We start from the raw sequence: 20,387 nt of genomic DNA on the forward strand, positions 1-20,387 counted from the left end.
TGATGAGCTAGAAGAAGAGAATACACACTGAAGCCTCCAGCATCTCTATGCTGTGTAGGGAGATGAAATGTTAAGGGGAAAACATTATATGGAAAAGAAAGTCAAAAGGAGAAAGTCAAAAGGGGAAAGGAAGAAGAAAGCCACAAGAGATAAGGACCAGTATCTACTTCTTGTACAGTGGTGTCAGCTCATTCCTCTCACTGAGTGAGGTCACCTGCAGCTTCAATTCCAGGAACAACGTGATGGAAATGGAAAAGCACAGTTAGGTCATAATTGAATCCCAGACTGGTTGGGTTGGAAGGGATATTAAAGCTCACCCAGTTCCAGCCCCTGCCATGGGCAGGGACACTTTCCACTGTCCCAGGCTGCTCCAAGCCCCTCCTGGCCTTGGACATTGCCAGGGATGGGGCAGCCACAGCTTCTACGGGCAACCTGTGCCACAGCCTCAGCACCCTCACAGGGAAGAATTTCTTCCCATCTAACCCTGCCCTCTGTCAGTGTGAAACCATTCCCCCTTGTCCTGTGACCCCAAGCCCTTGTCCAAAGTCCCTCTCCAACTGTCTTGTAAGCCACCTTCATCCTTTGCTCCTTCTCCTTCCTCTTCCAACCAATTCAAAGTAAACTTGTAAAGTCATATTCTTTAGAAATATTTTTAATTGCTTAGATGAAAATTCTTCAAGTCACAGAAATTCCACTTCTTTCTTCGAGAGACACCCTAATCAATCACTCACAACTTACCAGCACTGCTGATTAGACCCATGTCAGACCCTTCCTCACAGGATCAGGTCTGCAAATACTAAAGTTAGGAGAACCCAGGGCAAAACATGAGACGAGAATCTCCAAATGTGGCCTTCCAGACCCAGGCTGGCACCAGGGAAAGGAAGAGGGAGGCTTTGGTAACAATGTAAATACAAATAACAGTGTAACAGTGTAACAACAGACCAACCATCATTTAGTATCAGTACTTCAAATAACTTCCTTCCAGAAGTGTATCTAGTAATCTCCTGAATTTATCTTTTATTTATTTTATCTTTATTATTTAACTACTATTTTATTATTTCACTTCAGACATAAAGCAGTACTTTTCCCCACTGCATTCTCTCTGCAAAACTCTTATGAATGCAAGCAGCTGTGGAATGTGCACAGCACCAATCCCAGGCAGATGTACAGAGGGAAAACAGCAAAAACATTTAATAGCAGAAACATTAAATTCCTGGGGAGTTCAAAATAAGGTCCAGAGAACTCAAAGCAAAAGTCAACAGTGATTCTTCATATATTAGGGTGTACATGCTGACCTGGAGCATGACTGTGCAAAGTGTCTGGCTGTGGTTTTGTTCCGCTTTGCTTTCTTTACAAACATCCCTGTGTTGAATGTGCTGCAGCCATGTCAAGCCTTCTGACCAAAAACATTCAAGAAACATGATGCCAACCAAAGGAACAAAGGTTCAAAGTAGCTTCTGGATACACCTTGCTTTAGTCAGTTTGATTAGGGTCAGACATAGAGAATGTGCCCAATCCACTGGTTTTGTCTTAACTTCCTAGGATGCTGTCAGATATATGACAGCATTAGGGAGGTATACTCAGAAAGGAATAAGGAAGGAAAGGAAAAAAAAAAAAACATCTACACTACACCCAACAGTCAGGAAAGCTGGAGAGGCCAAAGCCACAATCACAGCCAGGCACAGTGTGGGGAGCACTGTGTAAAACTTTCCCAGGCAGTAACCAGGTCAAACCAGGTACAGTGCACTCATTTTCTGAACACCAGTCATCACAATTAAGTAGAAGCAGAATGAAAATTTCAGTTTCAACTTTGCAAACCCCTCAGATAGTTGAAAAGGATACAATAAAACTAAAATGTGTCTTTCTACCTGCTAATCTTGCAATTCTCCCATGGAATTTGAAAACTAAAATTCCTTTTTGCCAGTTTCTGCATTATCACTAGCTTAAGAAATAATCCTGTAGTCAGAATATAAAGTATATTTTCTCTGTGGTGTGTGAGCTAGATCAAAATCTCACTCTGCCATTGGGAAATATAGTAAACACAGAAAATAAAGATGATACAACTCAAAAAACAGGAAGAATCATTAAATACCATTCTGTAAGTCCTTTTGCTGGCCATACTTTTAATATCTGTATCACAGTTTATTGATATGTAAAATAGTGATAACAAAAAATCTGAAGAGACTTAAATAACTTATATTTACAGCCCAGTTCAAGACAGTCCACTGAGAAACCACAGATGTGCAAATTGCTGTTGTCGGTTTCATCCGAACAACTTGACACTCAAAGTTATTGTAAAATTTGCCTCTCTTGGCAAAAAGTGAGGACACTTACATTACATGAGGCTGAGTTTGAGCTGTCAGAGGCCAACGTGACCCTTTGCTGACAGCCCTGATGTCAGGTAAGCCATGGATACAAAATAAACCCTCCCTCTTCATTTAATTCCTTTCCCCCTCCTACTTTGTAAGGAGTACAGAAGCAGTAAAACCACTCAATCCCACACCTCTCCAGAGCTGAAAGGTTTAACCAAATCTCAGCAGATTACAGCCCACTCCAGGATAATATTACTGCTCCTGAGCAGCTGAGGTGCTGCTGTGGGTGTTGAGGTGCCTGAGTTAAGCAGGGCAAGCTTAAGCAGTTTAATGGTGAGTCATGCCCAGATCAGTCAGGACACAGGAACTGTCGAGTGGGCAGCTCAGCAGGCAGACACTGAGGTAAAAAATCCTCTCTTAAGGACAATAATCTCCTTATCTGGTATGTCAGGCGCTGAAAAGGGACATGTGAACAAGCCTTGTTCTGTGCCACTCTTCTGCCAGGAAATCCCTGCTGCTGGCTGGCACCTGGGGTCAGGAGAGTCCTGTGTCCCATCCACTGGCTCGTGGAGGGAACAAGCCCTGCAGTGCTCTCCCCTTTACACCACAGCAATCATGTCCGGGGCCTTGAGGTCACAGCAGACTCACACCTCCACATGAGCACATCTGGACACCCCATAACCTGGATTTCCTGAGCAGCTAGGCACTGATATCCCAGACCCTGCAATATAAAAATGCTTTAAATGCAAAGGATTCATTTAATGTTTTTACAGTCTACATTTTATTCTTTATAAAATGACTGATGTATGATACTCATAGCTTGAGAAGGGAAAAAGTAGTAGATGGATATTCATATTTCACTATCAACATTCATTACCCTCTATTATCATTAATCTATCAGTACCTGCTTCTACCAGATAATTCCTTTGACTTTCCCCAATCTGCACCTTGTTACAATATAATGTCTCATGTCTTTAAGAACAGGAGAATTTGGCTGTTTGAAACTGACAGCAAGTAATTTATATTTGGGCTTCGTTAAAATGACAGTGAGCATCATCGAGGCCAAATGTAAAAAACTAGGCTGGAGGAGGTTATAAAAATTTGAAGTGGCAAGTGTCTCTCCTTTTATCTGACAGCTGTTATTAAGAGGCCATACTTCATTGTAACACATCAAATTTAAACACAGCAGACAGAGGTAAAGCTCCACATGACACACAGGGCACCTTCCCTCTATACATAGTTTATTCCTGCTGATGGGACAGAACTAAAATGAAGCTGGAAGTGGAGAGTTCCTCTACCAGCAGCCAAGGCCATCACACTCTGCACTGCTGGATGCCTCAAAGGCACTCCTCTGGCACTCCAGGCTCCAGGTGGAGTAGGAAATACACTTCCATAACTAAATCGTAGGATACTTCATTTATTATCTCTACCTCTATTTGTATGTATGTCTAATCTTAGATAAGGAAGGCATATGGAATGTTCCTCTCAAGGAACACTCTATTTCAATAAAATCAAACATATTTCTACAAAATTGAGAGGAAGAAAGAACCTCAAAAGGTGTGAATCACAACTTTAGCCTGACCTTACTCTGCACACCTTGGCATTCAACACTAAGACTGAAGACTTTTGCTTTAGAAATCTCATTCTCAGGAATTAAAAAGGGCACTAATCACTAGTAAAAATGCACCAGTTTTAAATGTACTCACTTCCTTTATCCAGAGCAATTTGGGTGGCTGCATTTCCACAGACATGGCTCCCCCTACGTAGTTCAGAACCCTGTGCTGGGTTGCATTGATGCGCTCGACTTGGCTCGCTGCACGATGGTCCATCCACATGATCACATTCCTATGGTTCTGTCCTTGGGGGAAAACAGAAAAAAAGAGTTATTTTAGCTCTGGGTTAACCCCAGCTCAGCACTTTAACTTACTAGGCTCTAAACTGCTTCACACTTTCACTTCTACACTGAAAACTCAAATTCTGTTTGTGTTAATAATTCACAGTGGATATCTAAAACTAAAATTTTAGCTCTCTCACCAACTTTAGGACATGCTGAGCACTGAGAATGCTGACTGAAACCAATCAGGCTTGTGAGCATCCAAGAACTGTGAAACACCATGTTCTCTTGTATTTCACTCAAAGAACCCTGAAAAAGTTCACATGCTTAGTTAAATAATATAAAGGAACATTTTGGTGACCAAAACCTAAAAATGTGACAAAATCTGAACAATTATGTTGTGAACTGAAATTAACTCAATCAGCTACATGGATTCTCTTTCCTCTTCTATGGTTATGAGAAGAAGCACCCTAATTCCTTTCTGAAATACTGTTTCAAGGGAGATAATTTGCTGAAATAATTTGATTTTGGATGTGCAAGGAAAAAGCATTTGGCAAGTCCTGCAACACACACAAATGAGAACAAGAAGCAAAGAACATTTTATCCAAATTAACCTCCAGAGGACCTGCCAGACAGAGGGAACAGTAATCCAGGTGACACTGCAGATTCCTCCCTGGCTAAGTACTCTGCACACTCCACAGCACAGCCACTCAAGCATCATCTTGAAAACAGAGTCCAAAACAAGGCAGGAGTGTAAGGCACATCAATATTTCTAAAATGGATTGAAATACAACTCAGAACTGTGAAACTGTCTGAAACACCACCACTGCAAGACTCTTCACAGCATTACAGTATTGAGGGAATTCTTGTCTTGTTGTTTAGCACCACCACTGTGTAAACTCAAAGTTCTCAGGAATATCAGACCACAAAAAATGAGAACTGAATTTGACTCATTAGACCCAAAATAGCCCCAAACATCATTAGGCATTGAACAGATTGTAAGAGACTCTCAAACTGAAAAAAAAAATAATCTGATCTAAATTTGGAGAAGGGCATTTTGGGGGCAAAGCTATTTTTTTTGAGAAGGATAGGAAGAGATGACAAACACATCTGAGAACAGAAAGAGAATATACACAGAATTAAGATTATGTCTCTGTAACGACTGACATAGCACACACCTAATCTTGAGTGGGATTCACTGGGTAAAAGAAGTACAGAAGTACAGACTTTTTGTGAGTCTCCTGAATCATCTACCAAAAAACTAATTAAAACCCCCCAGATTTTTAGAAAAAGATCATAGACTGTTTCTGAAGTTTAGCACTGGCCTAGACAAAGACAGAAAACCAGTGTAATAAAATGCACAAACTGAACTTCTTGCCTGCAGCTCCATGACAGAGCAAGCAGTTAGACTACACTAACACTAACATTTTTAACATTCCTTTAGCCAGTGTGGATGGGCATTTATACACACTATAAAAGCCATGATCAGTGCAGTCTGAAGGAGAAGAAAACATGCCGAAAAGAAAAATGAGCATAGATTTCCCTAAGAAGAAATTTCTCAGAGCCAAGATGAATGAATGTGATCTTAGGATGCCAAATATTTAACCAAACAGTAAGTAATTCACATCTCGGATTTAATTTTGCAGTAAAACTAAAACAGTAAAACCAGGGAAAAAATCCTCTTATAAAAAAGTGTTTGTGTCATCTCCATCTCTAAGAGCCAGCCCCACCACTTGGCATTTGGAGGACGTGGAAAGTTCCCTCCCCTCAGTGGTAAAAGTCACACAGTAACATCAGGTTTTGTGTGGAGCCCTACCCTCAGAGTTGACTGCCAAAGGCTGGAACTGTTTATCCACCACAACAAGGGAACAGGTAGCATCAAACCCAAGCCCTCGGATCTGGCTGGCGTCCACTCCACGGACAACTTCCTGAAAATACACAAAACACACAGGAACACAAATATATCCATGCCTGTGCAAGTGCCATGTGAACTAGTGAGTACACAAAATGAGTTACAAGTTAGCTCAAACTCTGAGATTTCCTAAATTCAGTGTTCTTTAAAACTTCGAATCATAAACATGTCAAATCTGAATTCAGAGGTCTTTATCCACAGACATGGATAAAATCAGGAAGCACAAAAGTATCAGTAAATAAAGGTAACTAACCTGCAATGTTAATTTTGTTTCTTTTCTAAAGCTTGGAGCTGAGCTGGATATGAAACATGGACAAGGATTAGGACCAAGTGTTTCCTTCAGTTACTTCACTGACTTCCTGCCTGTGGAAGCAACAATCTTCCAGAACTGCTTTGGTAATATTGTGCTTGTCTTGCAATACTGAAGGGTTCTACAACTAAAGTTGGTCAAAACCTGTAGCCATGATAATATCTCTGCAATGCACACCTTTACTCAGCTACCAAGAGTGTGAATAGCACACTTTTTGGAAGGTTTTCAAAAAAAAAAAACCAACAAACCATTGCCCCAAAATGCCTCAACTTCATGGCTTCCAGCAGCACTGGAAAAAAAAACACAACACCCACAAGGATTAAGTGCCAAATGAGGTTGCAAGACACCTAAAATATAGCACAGTAATAAATTGCCACTTCTCAGCAACAATAAAAATATCATTATTTTAATTAGTACTATAAGGAAAGACTTTCAGTAGACTTGCAGTAAGAGTGCCAGTCTCTTACTGGCTCTGTAAAACTGCAGTTTCTGAGACCATTTTATTGCTTAAATATAAGAGATTGCATTTAAAGAGGTCCAGAACAAGAAAAAAGCCACTCAGGCAGAGAAAAATCAAATAAGCAGAGGAAGACTTGCTCTGCTTTAAGCTGTTTTTCCCTATCACTCCTCTACTCCCTTCTTCTCCTTCCATTCACTCACCTCCTCTTCTCCATGTCAGGGCATTTCTGCAGAGCCAAGCTCATTAATGTTTGAAAAGGCTGATCAATAACAAGACAATGGGCGAACAGTCCATCTGCAAATTACCAAGCTTATCATTAATATTTAAAAACCCAACCTTAGAACATGCAGCAGGCAGGGGCTGTAGTGAGGAAGATGAAATGGCCTCTGTGTGCACTGCAAGCAAGGTCTCTAATTCACCTTTATCTACAGCATGTACAGGCAGAGCCCTGGATCAGAGGGTACAAATTTTCCCCTGTAGTAAAGTCTATTTCAATCTGGTTTCATGCTTGATACTATTCACAGACATTTATTATTTATTTTGGTCTTATAATACTGGATCCTCTTATAATGAGGATAACAAGTGTTACTTTAGGGGCCATCCACAAACCAGATTACAATTTACCTATGATAAATTCTCCTTTATGACTCCAGAGCAGCCCAATGCACTGCACAATATCTCTAGATATATGCTCTGCCAGGTTTTCAGCAACCTTGACTCCTCCAAGAACTGTCTCGTGGATAGAGCATACACCAGCTAAACAAAGCTCACAGATAAGAGACCTGAAGGCAGTGGGTAAATCCTCCCTCTGCAATAACAGCACAAAGAATGGTCTTTCATTCTATTTGCAATTGCAGCATGAGTTTTTTTCACTCTGGCCTTCAGCTCCTCACCAGTAAAACAGACATCTGCATCAGCCTCGAGGTGCCTTTAATGCACAGGGGTGGTCACAAGTTACACAGCATGAACAGACCTGAGTGGAAGTGACAGGCACAGGGACTGCAGGACTGGGAACATTCAAAACTTGCAACACAAATCCTTCCTTTTGTCCTTGCCCACCTTTGTGACAGAGCAGCAGGCAGCCCAGATATCTGCAGAGGATTGCTCATAGTGGTCTGGCTGGGGCTCCCAGATCTGGATGGGTTGTTCTGCATGTGCCACCACCGTCCCAAACCCGTCCACCAGAGCCGCGCGAACGCTGGCTGAGCCCACATCAACTCCAACGTAGTATTTCACTGCAGTCTGCTTCTCACCAGGCATCTTTATAAAACCTGTGCAAGGAAAAGGGAAAAAAGGGGTTAAATGCAGATAAAATGACTGATGGAAAAAGTGCCAAGAGCTGCTGCCTCCCATCAAGCCAAACATCCCACCCGTGGTGTGATGCTGGTCATTATAAAGTAACTACATGACAATCAGGTACATGTTACCCAGAGGAAAAAAAGAATAAATAAAGGCAAGTTTTCAAGAGCTCTCCACCATCAATTCACACCACTTTAAAGACTCAGAAAATAATTTTCTGAAAATGTGTTGAGCCATGAGAGCATGGTGTGAAATCTCTGCCTACTCTGACATCCTACAAGAACAAAGTGAGGTTAAGTTAATTGATTTAATTATTCACAATGAGTTGCTTATTTCACTATATTAAGTTTAACTATTTGACATTTAATACAGTGACAAATTCACTGCTCTTAATTTCTCACAGTTTGTTCTTAATTAATAGTTAACATTTACATTTTAATCAAGCTGTGAGAATGCTAAGTAAGAGCTGATACAATTATTTGAAACGTCAGACAAGTACCACGTTTAGTGCTTGTATGAACCTTTTACATCTCTGAAACACATGAAACTCAGCTGACACACAGCTTCTGATATTCAGAGAATGAATAGATAAATTGGCATTTAAAACACATGGTATTTAAGAGCATCAAAATGTCTCTACTTAAAAACAGCCCACTTCTCCTAGAGAAGTGACCTGGATAATTTCTGGAAATGGCAGATGGGGTGGTTAGAGGGAGGAGTATAGGCAAAGGGAGAAAGATTTGAAAGTCCTGATTAACAGAATATGATTATTCACGTTTCAAAATAATTGAGTACAGCTCAAGATCTACTGGCACAATGTAGGTCTCGTTCACATCCATGGCTGGCTTGTAACCACTGCTGCTGATGGATATCACAAATCTACAATCACTGAGGGCTAGAGGCAGCAGGTGAAACAGAGAAGAAAAAAGGAAAATCTCAGAAAACTCCAATTTTAGATAATAATTAATTAGGAAAAAGTTTCATTTGCACTGAAAATGGCATAAAACAGCACCTTGGCTGAAGAAACAAACTGAGGTTTCCCTTCCTCCCAGCCCTCAAACAGCTCATGGAAATGTGGTCAGTCTGTGGAGATCTGTTATCACACAATCATTTTTTCCTGCTTCAATCTGGCACTTCATGCCCAGAGCCCACTGTTGGGTCCAGGGCCCATGGGTTTGTTCTCTGCTTGGCCAGCACAAGGGACAGACCAAAGCAGTCACCACACCACATTCTGCTCACACCATATAGGGTCACTGGGATAGCTGCACAGACCATCAGCTTCTAATAATGTCAGAAAGTAGAAAAAACTCCAAGTTACAGAGCATCTTGTGGTCCTGCTGGAAATCCTGGCTGTGCCTCCAGCATGCTGGTTCTGCCCAGCAGATAAGGTGAAACACACACTAATCTCATTAAGCAAGGTCATGCGTCCAAGCGATGAGCAATCAGCTAAAAATAATGGTGTGCCATGAGTCTAACACCTAGGAATATTGGCAAGAAAACCTGCTTTATTTTCTTGGCCCTGGCTCTGTGACCTGGTCAGAGGAACAAAAGCCAATCCCTCTGCCAGAGAGGACAACTCTGCTGCTATGGGTGATTAATACTGCATCTGTCACCTGGGGGGTGACAGCACTCAGCTTCTCCCTTTTAGCCCTCAGCTGCAAAAGCAGTTTTAAGACTCTCTTTTCAACATAGTATTTACTTCTTAATTTTGCACTCCACCTCCCCAAAGCTCCAAAGGCTGGCTGCAGGTGCTGCAAGTTCCTTGTGAGAAATTTTACTACAAAGACATTACATAATACTGTTCCTGATATTATCTCATGAATTTCCCTGTTTTTCCCCTATTTCTGCTCTGCCTTTAGCTGCTGACTCATAAAAAGTTGAGAATAAACCACAAGCTGCAAAACAGATTCTTTTTTTTTTTTTAAACATAGGCAAATCCTTCTTACTTGCTTTTCACAAAATACAAATAGCAAAAGGAGTATTTTATATCCTGCCTCCTGCTCACACACACAATATTACTCCAAATTTCTCTTCCTTGTATGGCAGCCTTGATTTTAGCTCATTAATGTGTTTTTGCTACTTAGAGAACAAGCTTAGCAGATGTTAGAGAATTAAGTTCACAGTACCTCCTACTCAGCACTTGAAATTATGGCTTTGCCTTGGATTCTTCCCACAAACATTTGAAACCTGGAACCTAATCTGCCCATGTAATGTTTACTTTCCTTTTTTTTTTCCTTACTAAGCAACCAGGATGTGCCTGAGTGAGCGACTGGGCAGGAAGCACAGTTTGTTTATTGCTCGAGCAGTGCATATCAGCCTTTGCACATCCACCAGTTTACTGCTGCCAATCAGTGGGAACAGGAAAGAGTTAAGTGACAGTACAAACCCAAGAACTCCAAACTTATTTCAGTTGGGCTCTTTCTGAATAAAGCTCACCTAGATTCACAAAGCAGCACTCAATATCTCATGAAAAAGAAAGGCTAAAAGTAAATATTAATCCTTTCTCAATAACAGCAAGCACTAAGTTATAGAGGCTGTTCAAAGTAAAGTGTCTCTGCAACAGGATCTGATCGGCTTGCAAAAGCATAATTTGATGCCAAGGGTTTTTTTGGAATACCAAACACTTGGTATGCCACCTACTTATCAACCCCATCCACAAAAAGCACCGTCATCTCTAGGTCAGAAATGTCAGCAATTATGGACTCTGCCCAAGGGTATTTCTTGAGAACCTAAGAACTCAGCAGAGAAGTTGGTGGAAAATATTTAGCCAAAGTACAGTGATAAGAATTTTAAAAAGGAATGTTGTCATTCTGTTTTGTTTCCAGAAGACTCCTTTGGTACAAGAGCAAGCTCCAAATCAGAGCTGAAGGAGCTCTTTAATGGAGTGCAGAGGTAGCAGAAGGTCCTTGCACAAGCTTCTTGCTTTGGAATTTGGACACCAACATGCATTGCCATGTGAACAGAAAACTGTTGTGCAAATAAAACATTGGTTTGGATTTTTTATCTGCTAGATTCTCAGTTTCTGCAGACAATACAATCATGAGAAAAACCGAACCAGAAAAATAACTGAAATAAAATGTCCTAAAAGTCCAGTCAGACAGTTCAGTTCATCAAGCATAATACTCCCAATATGACACTAAAATATTTTATGCATGGATGATGCATGTTTCATGGACTTCCAAGGGGTGGAAGGCAGTGGAGATAGTACTTTCTAAATCCCTGAAGTATCTAAACTCAGGAAACCTGGCTCCTTGCAGCCAAGAAAAAAGGCCTCCAGAACTTCAGTACAGCCTTGTCTGTCCACTGCAGAATTCAAGCCTCATATTTTCAACTTATTATTTGAATTTGCAAATAGAAGGAGAGAGGTAGAGGAAAAAAGCAAAATTAAAAGACATGTCCAGCTTGACCATGTTAATCCATGACTGTAACTGCTAAGTCAGAACAAGAAGCCAAAATTCTCTCCAAGCACTAAACCAGCAATGGTCTCTTTCTCTGCAAATCACAGCAGGGACAGAATGGCTTTTCAAACAAGCATTTATGATCAAAAGGCTACAGCATATTATAAATATTTATATGGCCCATTAAATAATAGTCTGTATAAATATTATTCAAAATGTGCATGCTGGAAACCACAGACTTCCCAGTTTATCCTTATACAAATGTGTTAGTTTTCCCACATAGGCAATGAAGAAAGAAAAAGGAGGGGTGAAACTCAGTTGCAAAAATAGGGTTTTTTTTTAAAAAACAGAAAATCCTTAACATTATTTACTTTAATTTAAAAGGAATGAGTAAGTAACCAGAGGAGTTTTTCATGAGCACTGTTAGACTCGTCTGTCCCACTTTACCTCATGCTTATCGAGCTGCCAGGACGTACCTCTCTGTTAAAGCCACGGTGCAGGAGGAGCTGCCCTCTCACATCAACACAGGCCCAAGCTCAGCACAAGCTTTCAGCAGCAGCAATTTAGACTTTGTGGTGCTGTGTGCTTAAACACAAGGAATTAGGAAGGACTGGCATGTCTGTTTTAAACTTTGATCTTTGGAACGCTGCGGGCTGCCCAGACCCGGTGATTGTGGATAAACAGTGTGTTTTCAGTAGTGCAGCTGTGCTTTTCTATGGGTTACCAAGAAAAAGATTAACAAGCTCAAATTAGGCTTCATAAGCTTCATGTGAAAAGATCTAAACATGCTAAAGAAAAGCTGCTTTTCAATTGTAGAAAGGACATAAACCAAAACAAGCCCTTTTGACATGATACTGGGAATTCAGCACTTTGTTGCTTGCTAGAATTAAGTAACCAATACAAGTGGTGGTGGTAGAGTGGCAATATCTCCTTGAAGACAGTGAACTCCCTTTCCTCTTCCAGCTTCTGTAATTCCTGTTTGAATGTGGAAAGAGAAGGAAGGCACATGTCTGTGTGGGAGAGCAGGAGCAGATGGGGAATTCTAACGCTGAGGTGAAGGGCAGTACTAATATAGAAAATATCCTTAAATGCCCAAGGGACTGTGCTATAACTATCAACAAGCATTTATTTGTCAGCTACCCCACAGCAAACAAAACAAGCACAAGGAACAAAAGCACACCTCACCTCGCCTCTTCCCTTCCCCAAACAGAAACACATACATGCAGGATCTCTGTCTTAGGAATGTGAGGACAAAGTTAACAGTAAGAAAACTGGAATAAATAAAAATGGAGCTGGGGAAAATCTGCTTCTTCACTGAAAACCAAACACCTCTAGATTCTTTCATCAGTTCTCTGGGACATTCTGTGATGCTTTCTCACCTCTTACAGCTTCAAATAATGGAAGATTTCAGTAGTATGATCCAACGCTGACTCCAGTCCTGTAATATTTAGACTGTTCTATCAAAACCTTCCTAACTGTCTCCCTAACATTGTAATGCAATGTCAATAAATCCCAGCATAGACAGGACTGATAATATTCTACTATTTTCTAGTATCTCCTTTTCTCTCTATAAATAATTCACTATGTACTAATTTGCTGTAATGTCTCTCCAGATCTTTTTTCTTCCCCTTGCTTTCAGTGTCCAAGACAAAGTCATTACTTCATTGCTGCCCTCTGCCCTCTAATTCTATCTTTTGGATTTTAAATACTTTCAGGCCAAACTACTTCCACCTGCTCTGACATAAAGCAAGGCATATTCGGGTTTATCCCGGTGTAACCAGTAAGTGGAGAAGTGAAAATGACTAAATCATTCTAAGACGTTAAATCCAAAAATTATTTATTTTCAGCTTCTACTGCCTACATATTTATCTCAGGAACAGCAGAAGGATGTTAGCATGACCAGTGTCAGTAAATATCAAGCTCTTACATGTATAACAGAACTTGGTTTTCTCTATATTCTGCTTGAGAAGAATTTGTACTAAACAGAAGAATTATCTGCTCCCCTTCCAGTTCCTGTCTTCAGCTCACATAGGCAGACACAGCCTGTGGTACTGATGATCAAATAGGAGCAATGGCATTCTGGCCCCTGATTAAAGAGCAGAGCATGGCTGTGCTAGCTCAGATGAAAGGTCCAATTAGCTCAGGATCCTCCACAAACAGCAGAAGTCGTAAGAAAAGCATATGCCTGCCCTTTTCATCCAGCAGTACTTCCCCAGGACACCTTTCCTCCTGCTATCTATAGTAAAGGCACTTCCTGAGCCAGAAATTTTATCTTTAGGATTAGCAGACCTTGAAGGCTTTTCCCTCTCTAAATTTGTTTGTGCTCTTTCTGAATCCAGGGAAACTTTTCTAACTGCAAACTACTGTGGTAACGAGTTATAAAGTTCTGTGTAAACAATGCAAGAAAAAGCCCTTTGGTTTGTTCTGAGTGTGCCACCTGCTAGTTTTGTTTGATGTGTCTGAGTTCCTGAGCTAGAGGAGACATTAAGCAATTGCTGTGTATTTACTTTCTCCATGCAGTCATGATTCCATCGCATTCTGAATCACCCCCAAAGGCCTCACTGCAGCTATCCACAGACCACGGGTACTGAGCTGAATTCACAATCTCTACATGGTCAGGTAAGACAAAAAACATTCTCCTGCTCTGAGCACTCACGGATGTGGCAGTAACACAAGTACCATAACACAATGCAGTAGTTAGTAGTAATAAACAGCAAGAAATCATGCCAAGGCCACTTTGGGCAAGTGGAGATACTGCTCAGAGATGCTGCAGTAAGAAAACAAAGTGTTGGTGTCAGCTGAGAGGCGCTGCTCAGGAGCATGGAAATGGCCAGGGATTTCCATCCCAAAACACTGGCCTCACAACAGAGGGAAACAGGAGCTCCTTCCAACCACACGCCTGGAGAAGACCTGGGGCTACTGCTCCAGGTTCTCCCTGGCCTGCTGAGGTTGCTGCACACCCTGACGGGCTCTGCAAAGCAGCAGCAGCACAAGGCCCACGCCGAGCACACCCGGCTGCCCCGGTGCTCCTGGCCTGGAACTCTGCCACACAAAGGAAACAAGTGCAGCTCCCCCTGCTCCAGAGCCCACCTAACCCCGGGAACAGCAGGAAACAGCTGCGGACAGGAGCTCTCAGGAAAAAGGAAGGCTGAGGAAAGGGCTGTGAGAACACACAACATCAGATGAGAAGACACAGCCCTGTGGGGAAAACCAACAGCTCTGATTCCCTCCGGAGCTCTCTGGGCCCTGCTGAGACTGGGCCATCATTTCAAAAGCAGGGTCTGATCCTGAATCCATCAGTGGCAACGTCCCAGGCATTATCAGGAGTTCAGGACTAAACCCCTGGCTCATGAACATCACAGGTGCACTCATACAACGGCAGGATTTTGAACACTTGCCACAACCTCCAATCTGTCCAGCAGAGGAAATGTTCAGCAGTTAATGCCAGGACACAATTCCCAGGAAGGAAAGCCGAAGGAATAAAGGGGGTGTATAGCAGCACCCTCTCTTTTCTCCAGCCTGGCAGTGGCAGTGGATATAACCCGAGCACACCACGCTCCTGAGATCCATTCCCTGCTCTGACACTGCAGCTGCACACATCCCCAAAGGCTGTGCTAATGACCTGGCAGACAGACGTGTCCCAAATGACACTGCAGAATGCCTGAAGCCCTGAAAGAAGACACTATCTTGTTTACGTTGACTGAGGGGGGAAAAAATGCCATCTAATTATTACATAAATTCTGGCTGTAGCAGCTTCATGACTAGTTGAAAAGAGGTAACAGGCTCCAAAATGACTGATGGACCCAAGTGTTTGGATCCACCAGCTTATCAATCTAATGTTAAGGAAGATCTTTCATATCCCTGTGTCTCTATCACTTTAACCTACCCATGATGGACAGAAAGAATAGTCTCTGCTCTTCGCCTGTAAAATTGATTCATGTACTATGACTTTTTTTATTTTTTTCACTCTATGCTATGATGAAAATGGAGAAACAAATAAAAAACCCTGAACATCCAACAAAACACATGCCACAAAAAAAAGAACAGTATACTGTAAACATAGCACAATAATGTGAATTTGCAAAATATCTGTTTAAGTTATAAAATGTCATTTGGAGGAGAATGCCATTCAAAAGGCACAATTACAATTCACAAAACAGCTTTAAACTGCATTCCTGCAGCAAACCAGTGTTGGCAGCAGACACTCCTGTGCAGGGTACATGAGTAAATACAGCCATAATGCCACTGTGGATACCAAATTAGCCAACCTAGGGAAATGCTGATATTCTAACTTTAATCCCATCTTTAGATTCTGGTGCTACATCACGGTTGAATCTGGCACTAACCCTGTGATTACGTATCAGCAGATCAGTATAAAAATAATTTGTTCTGAGTTCACAGTTTTATGAAATGATAAAACATCAAAATTAGCATTCTGGCTGAAATCCACTACATTTCCCATCAAGGCTTACACATTTAAGCAACATCTGAACCAACTGCCTATAATTACTCCTGGCAGATACTGGAGCACTTAGGCCAGCAGTAGATGCAACAGTGAAATAAATTTTTAAAGACATGCTGCAAACCACTTCAAGATGCTCAGCCCAGAAGCAAACATGTGTCCATAAGACCAATCCACAGTTTATTTTACAGAATTTGTTCACTCTTGCATAGTAAAAGCCTGAGAAGAATGACAGCCCCAAGTAATCTGTCAGTTTAAAATTAAACATTTATTTGGGCTGCAATTCCAAAAACACTCACCCCGAAGTTCCTGTCACAACTACTTAAGAGGAAGTGGGGTTGCACATTAGCTTAGGTTAAAAGAAACATTAATTCTGCACAAAAACAGTTATTTATTTATTCAAAAGAACCAACATTTTAAAATTATAATTTAACTGAAACATACAGAATGGACTAACAGAAGTGGCTAAGAATACACATAAAAACTTCCTAGCACAGAACTAGTTTATTTAGTCTCTTCTGACCCTATAAATTTATTTCTGCCATGATTCTTATAGCTGGGAGCAGCTGTCCCTACAAGCAACCAATTCTTTCTGCATTTATCCTCCTATCCCAGACACCCTTTCCAGGAAAAAAGAAGTGCCTCTTTTTTTTTTTCCCATATGCTCATATACATTCTTGAAGGGAAGGGACTATTAACATTACAGAGCCTTTAAAATTTCATTGTTTTGTACTATATTTAAGTACACTTAGAAAAAATTTAACCTCAACTACTTAAGCAAATGGTCTTCCAGGATAAGAAAATACATGAGAATGAAACGAACACCTTCCCAGCAACGTGTCTGCTTATTACTTTGTAAAAACCTCTGCGATGAGATGACCGAGCCCTCTCCTCTACTTCCCTGGAATTTGTTTTGTAAGTGCTCTCCAGAGAAGCGCACTGGTGCTAAGTTTATTAAACTTCCTAACAAATCCCAGGCACCTCAGCAGGGAAGGAATCTGTCAAGTTACCAGCTCCTCACCAGTGCAGAGCCCGGCACCAGCCAGGAACACGGCCGTGCTGGAAGGTCCAGAGCCAAGCACGAGTGAATTCCAGCAGGTTCCTGGGGTGTGCTCTGTGCCAGCCCAGGAGCTGCTTGGGGTCACAGGGGCATGACAAGGACACAAGGCTGGGAAGGAGCCAGAAAGGGGAGCTGCACAGGGACGAGGGAGGCACTGGTGGCAGCAGGACAGCAGGGCCAGAGAGATAAGACTGGAAACTACATTTATGGAAATCTCCTGGGGATGATATAGAGGATTAGACCAGTGTGTGAGTGATGTGCATGCCCCACCTGCCCAGGGCAGGTCACCTGAGCGCTGCCCTTTCATAGAATAAACTGAGGTGGGAAAGGATCCTCAAGGATCATCGAGTCCAGCTCCTGGACCTGCACAGAACCCCAAGAGTCACATCATACGCCCGACATCATTGTCCAAATGCTCCCTTGAGCTCCGGCAGGTTTGGTTCTGTGACCCTTCCAGAGGAGCCTGTTCCAGCACCCAAACACCCGCCGGGGGAAAACTTTTTTCTACTATCCAACCTCAGCCTCCCCTGACACAAGTTCAGGCCATTCCCTCGCGTCCTGTCACTCGGCACCACGAAGAAATCAGTGTGTGCCTCTCATTTTTGCTTCACCAGGAAGCTGTATTTGAATCCCATGGGAAGGCGGCTGGGACAGAGGTGATCCAAGAGCACAGGAGGCACCGGGAGGATCCGTGTGCCCACCCCAGCCCTGGGCACCTCCGGGCTGTGAAGGGCAGAACCGCTCCCACTGAATTACAGCGCGAGTTACACATGGCCGTGCTGTAGCGAAACGACAGGAGGAGACGACTTGGAGCAGCCAGAAGGACGTAAATCCCACCGGCTACACGAAAAGCAGGCTCCGAGCTGACGCGGAGCGCTGTGCCCGCTCAGCCCACGCACGGCCGGGGCGCGCAGCACGGGGCCCGCGGCTGCGGCGAGGGGCTCCCTGGGGAAGGAGGCGGCGCTGGTGATTAAACAACAACACGAACGCGAGACCTCCTTTCAGCAGCGGGATCCGAGCCCTAACGCAGGAGGACGGAATCCTCCGGGCGTCACGGCGGAGAGAAGGGGCAGGGACAGGGACAGGGACAGGAACAAGGACAGCAGCGGGGGCGGGAGCCGCCGCCGCGCTGCGCTCCCCTTACGGGCGGCCGCGCTGAGGGGCCGGGCCCGCCGTGCCCCGGCCAGCGCCCTCCCTTACTCGTGCAGCCATCACTTACTTGTGCCCCCTGGCACTGCCGGGCCGAGCACACCCCGGCGGGGACGTCCCCTGAGCCCGCCGCTGCCGGGAAAGCCGCCCGGTTCCCCCTTGCCGGGCCGGCCGCGCCTGCGCCGGGAAGGGGCGGGCGGGGAAAGCGGCGGCGGCCCCGGCGGGGCTGAGGGCAGCGGCGGCTCCGGGACGGAGTCGCCTTTCGGCCGGGTCTGAACCGGCAACAAGGCTGGGGCTTGGCGCGGTTTGGTAAGGGCTGATAAATCCTATTTGCCAGCCCCGCTGCCGGCTGCGAAATATCGGGGGTCGCAGAAGCACTGGAGCGGTGCGAGAAGCCACGACGTATACAGTATAGAAGAATAAATATATAAAAACATACAGGGAAATAAATGTGTAGAAACATATAGAAGAGTAAATAAACAGGAGGGAATATTCGGTCAGGGCTCAGGATATCTCTCACCCTGAGCTTCCTTGAATGTAATGTGAATGCTCCTTAAATGAGTAAAGCAGGGTTGCAAGCCAAGAGTTTGGTTTTCTGCATGGGGTCGCTCTGAGAGTTTTACCTGAAAAGCTGGAGAATTGCTGATGTGACAAAGAAAACCCTGTGTTTAGTTAAGGTTTGCTTAAAATGGAGAGAGGATGCAGTGGGATGCCCTCAAACGCATCCCTGGAAAACGGAGAAATCACTGAATCAGTGAGGTTGTAAAGACCTCTCAGATCATTGAGTCCAAGCCATGGGCCAGCCATGGCTGAGCACTCCACGGTTTGGGAGCAGATCCCAGCACACCCCTGCATGACCCTCCTCAGCCCATGCAGGGAGGAGCTGATGGCAGCTCTCACATTCCCATTATGTCCAAACACTTCTGGCCCCAGGGACCCACCAGGGATTTTTCCCGTTACCCCCCAAATATTCTACAACAGGAAATCTTGCAGCAAAAAAGTCCTCTTGCAACATTTCCAGAGTATTCCCAATTCGGCCCAAGCAGAAATGCTGCAGGAACAACCTTGCTCAGGGAAAGATGAGTGTTTGTCTCGTGGTTAGTGCACAGGGTTTGTGGTCAGGAGCTGTGGGTTCTCATTCCAGCCTTGCCACTGAATCATTTTGAGAGCTTTGCTAGTCACTTTGTACTAGAACCAGTTAGTAATTTTCCGTTGGGATGATTTTCTGATGGAAAACACTGCTTATACCAAACTGAAATCTGGGTGAAAATCGATTTTTCCATTGGGAATACCTTATGTCTGGTCTGGCTTAGAAAGAATATTTGACCCAAACTGCTGTGTTTGGGGGTTTCTTGCATTAGTCCAAGTGGTTTGCTTTGAATAGATAGATTAAAAAATAAAATACCCCCTCCTGACTGTAATTCCAAGTCATCTTACAGCCTGGTGTGAATGTGTGCCCTCATGCTCTGCTTTGCTCCCCAGGAGGTCTGCGGTGCAGTGAGATTTAAGTTTCTCTTTTCTGAGATGTGCACACCCCAGCCTGAGTCAGACCTGGCCCATGGGGACTAATCCCAGCTTAGGGCCACCACTCTGGCCAGGGAAGCGCTCCATGCAGAGAAAGTGTAAAGTTCAGAGACACAAACGAGCTGTTTCACATTAGCTCCGTGGCCGAAAACAAGGCACCGTGGCTGGGGAGATACCCAAATGTTTTGTTCGACTCAAAAGCAGTAAAATGAAGCCCCGAGAAATGGACCTGATTCTGTTCCAGAATTCCAATCCTCTGTTCATTAAAAACAAATTTATTTCTGCCCTCCGTATAGTCATACACTGATAGTTTATTTTAGTATAAGACTTGTTCTCCTCCCACAATGTATTTGTAGACACCATTGAAGTCCCTTATTTGTTTTGCCAAGTTAAATATTAATCATTTATTTTCTGTCATAACAGCAAGCTGTGGATTATCTAATAGTTTTTCCTGCACTTCTGTCACTCAGAATTCATCTTTTTTGAGCATGAGTGATCAGTCTGACATACTGTGTAATGTTTAAATTATGGCTTGCAAGACACTTGTACAGTGGCAACAATCATTTCCCCTGCACTCTCTTAGTTATAGACAGGCATCCGATTTGCCTTTTCTACACCTATATCACATTAGCATCTCAATTTACCCAGGTCTTTTTGCTCCAATAAA

At 43.2% G+C, this 20,387-nt stretch overlaps 1 protein-coding gene across 4 annotated transcripts in view; it reads right to left on the minus strand.

Annotated features, from left to right (window-relative positions):
• The window catches only part of FGGY (FGGY carbohydrate kinase domain containing), a 132,074-nt gene extending 113,697 nt beyond the window's left edge, over positions 1–18,377 (minus strand). For 3 of the 4 annotated variants that reach the window (XR_015805312.1, XR_015805313.1, XM_014870553.2), the window contains exons 1-4: positions 18,267–18,377; positions 7,888–8,099; positions 5,963–6,074; positions 4,019–4,170 (exon numbers count right to left, since the gene is read on the minus strand). Coding sequence is in view for 2 of the 4 variants with exons in the window: in XM_014870553.2 (XP_014726039.2) it covers positions 4,019–4,170; positions 5,963–6,074; positions 7,888–8,088 (465 nt within the window). In the remaining 2 variants the exon portion in view is untranslated. Of the gene's footprint in view, positions 1–4,018; positions 4,171–5,962; positions 6,075–7,887; positions 8,100–12,001; positions 12,169–18,266 lie in introns of those variants that run through there. The other variant, XM_014870550.2, reaches the window with a different exon arrangement.
• Between the last annotated feature and the right edge of the window lie 2,010 nt (positions 18,378–20,387).

Source organism: Sturnus vulgaris, chromosome 9 (assembly GCF_052056855.1).
Source record: "Sturnus vulgaris isolate bStuVul1 chromosome 9, bStuVul1.hap1, whole genome shotgun sequence".
Taxonomy (NCBI): domain Eukaryota; kingdom Metazoa; phylum Chordata; class Aves; order Passeriformes; family Sturnidae; genus Sturnus; species Sturnus vulgaris.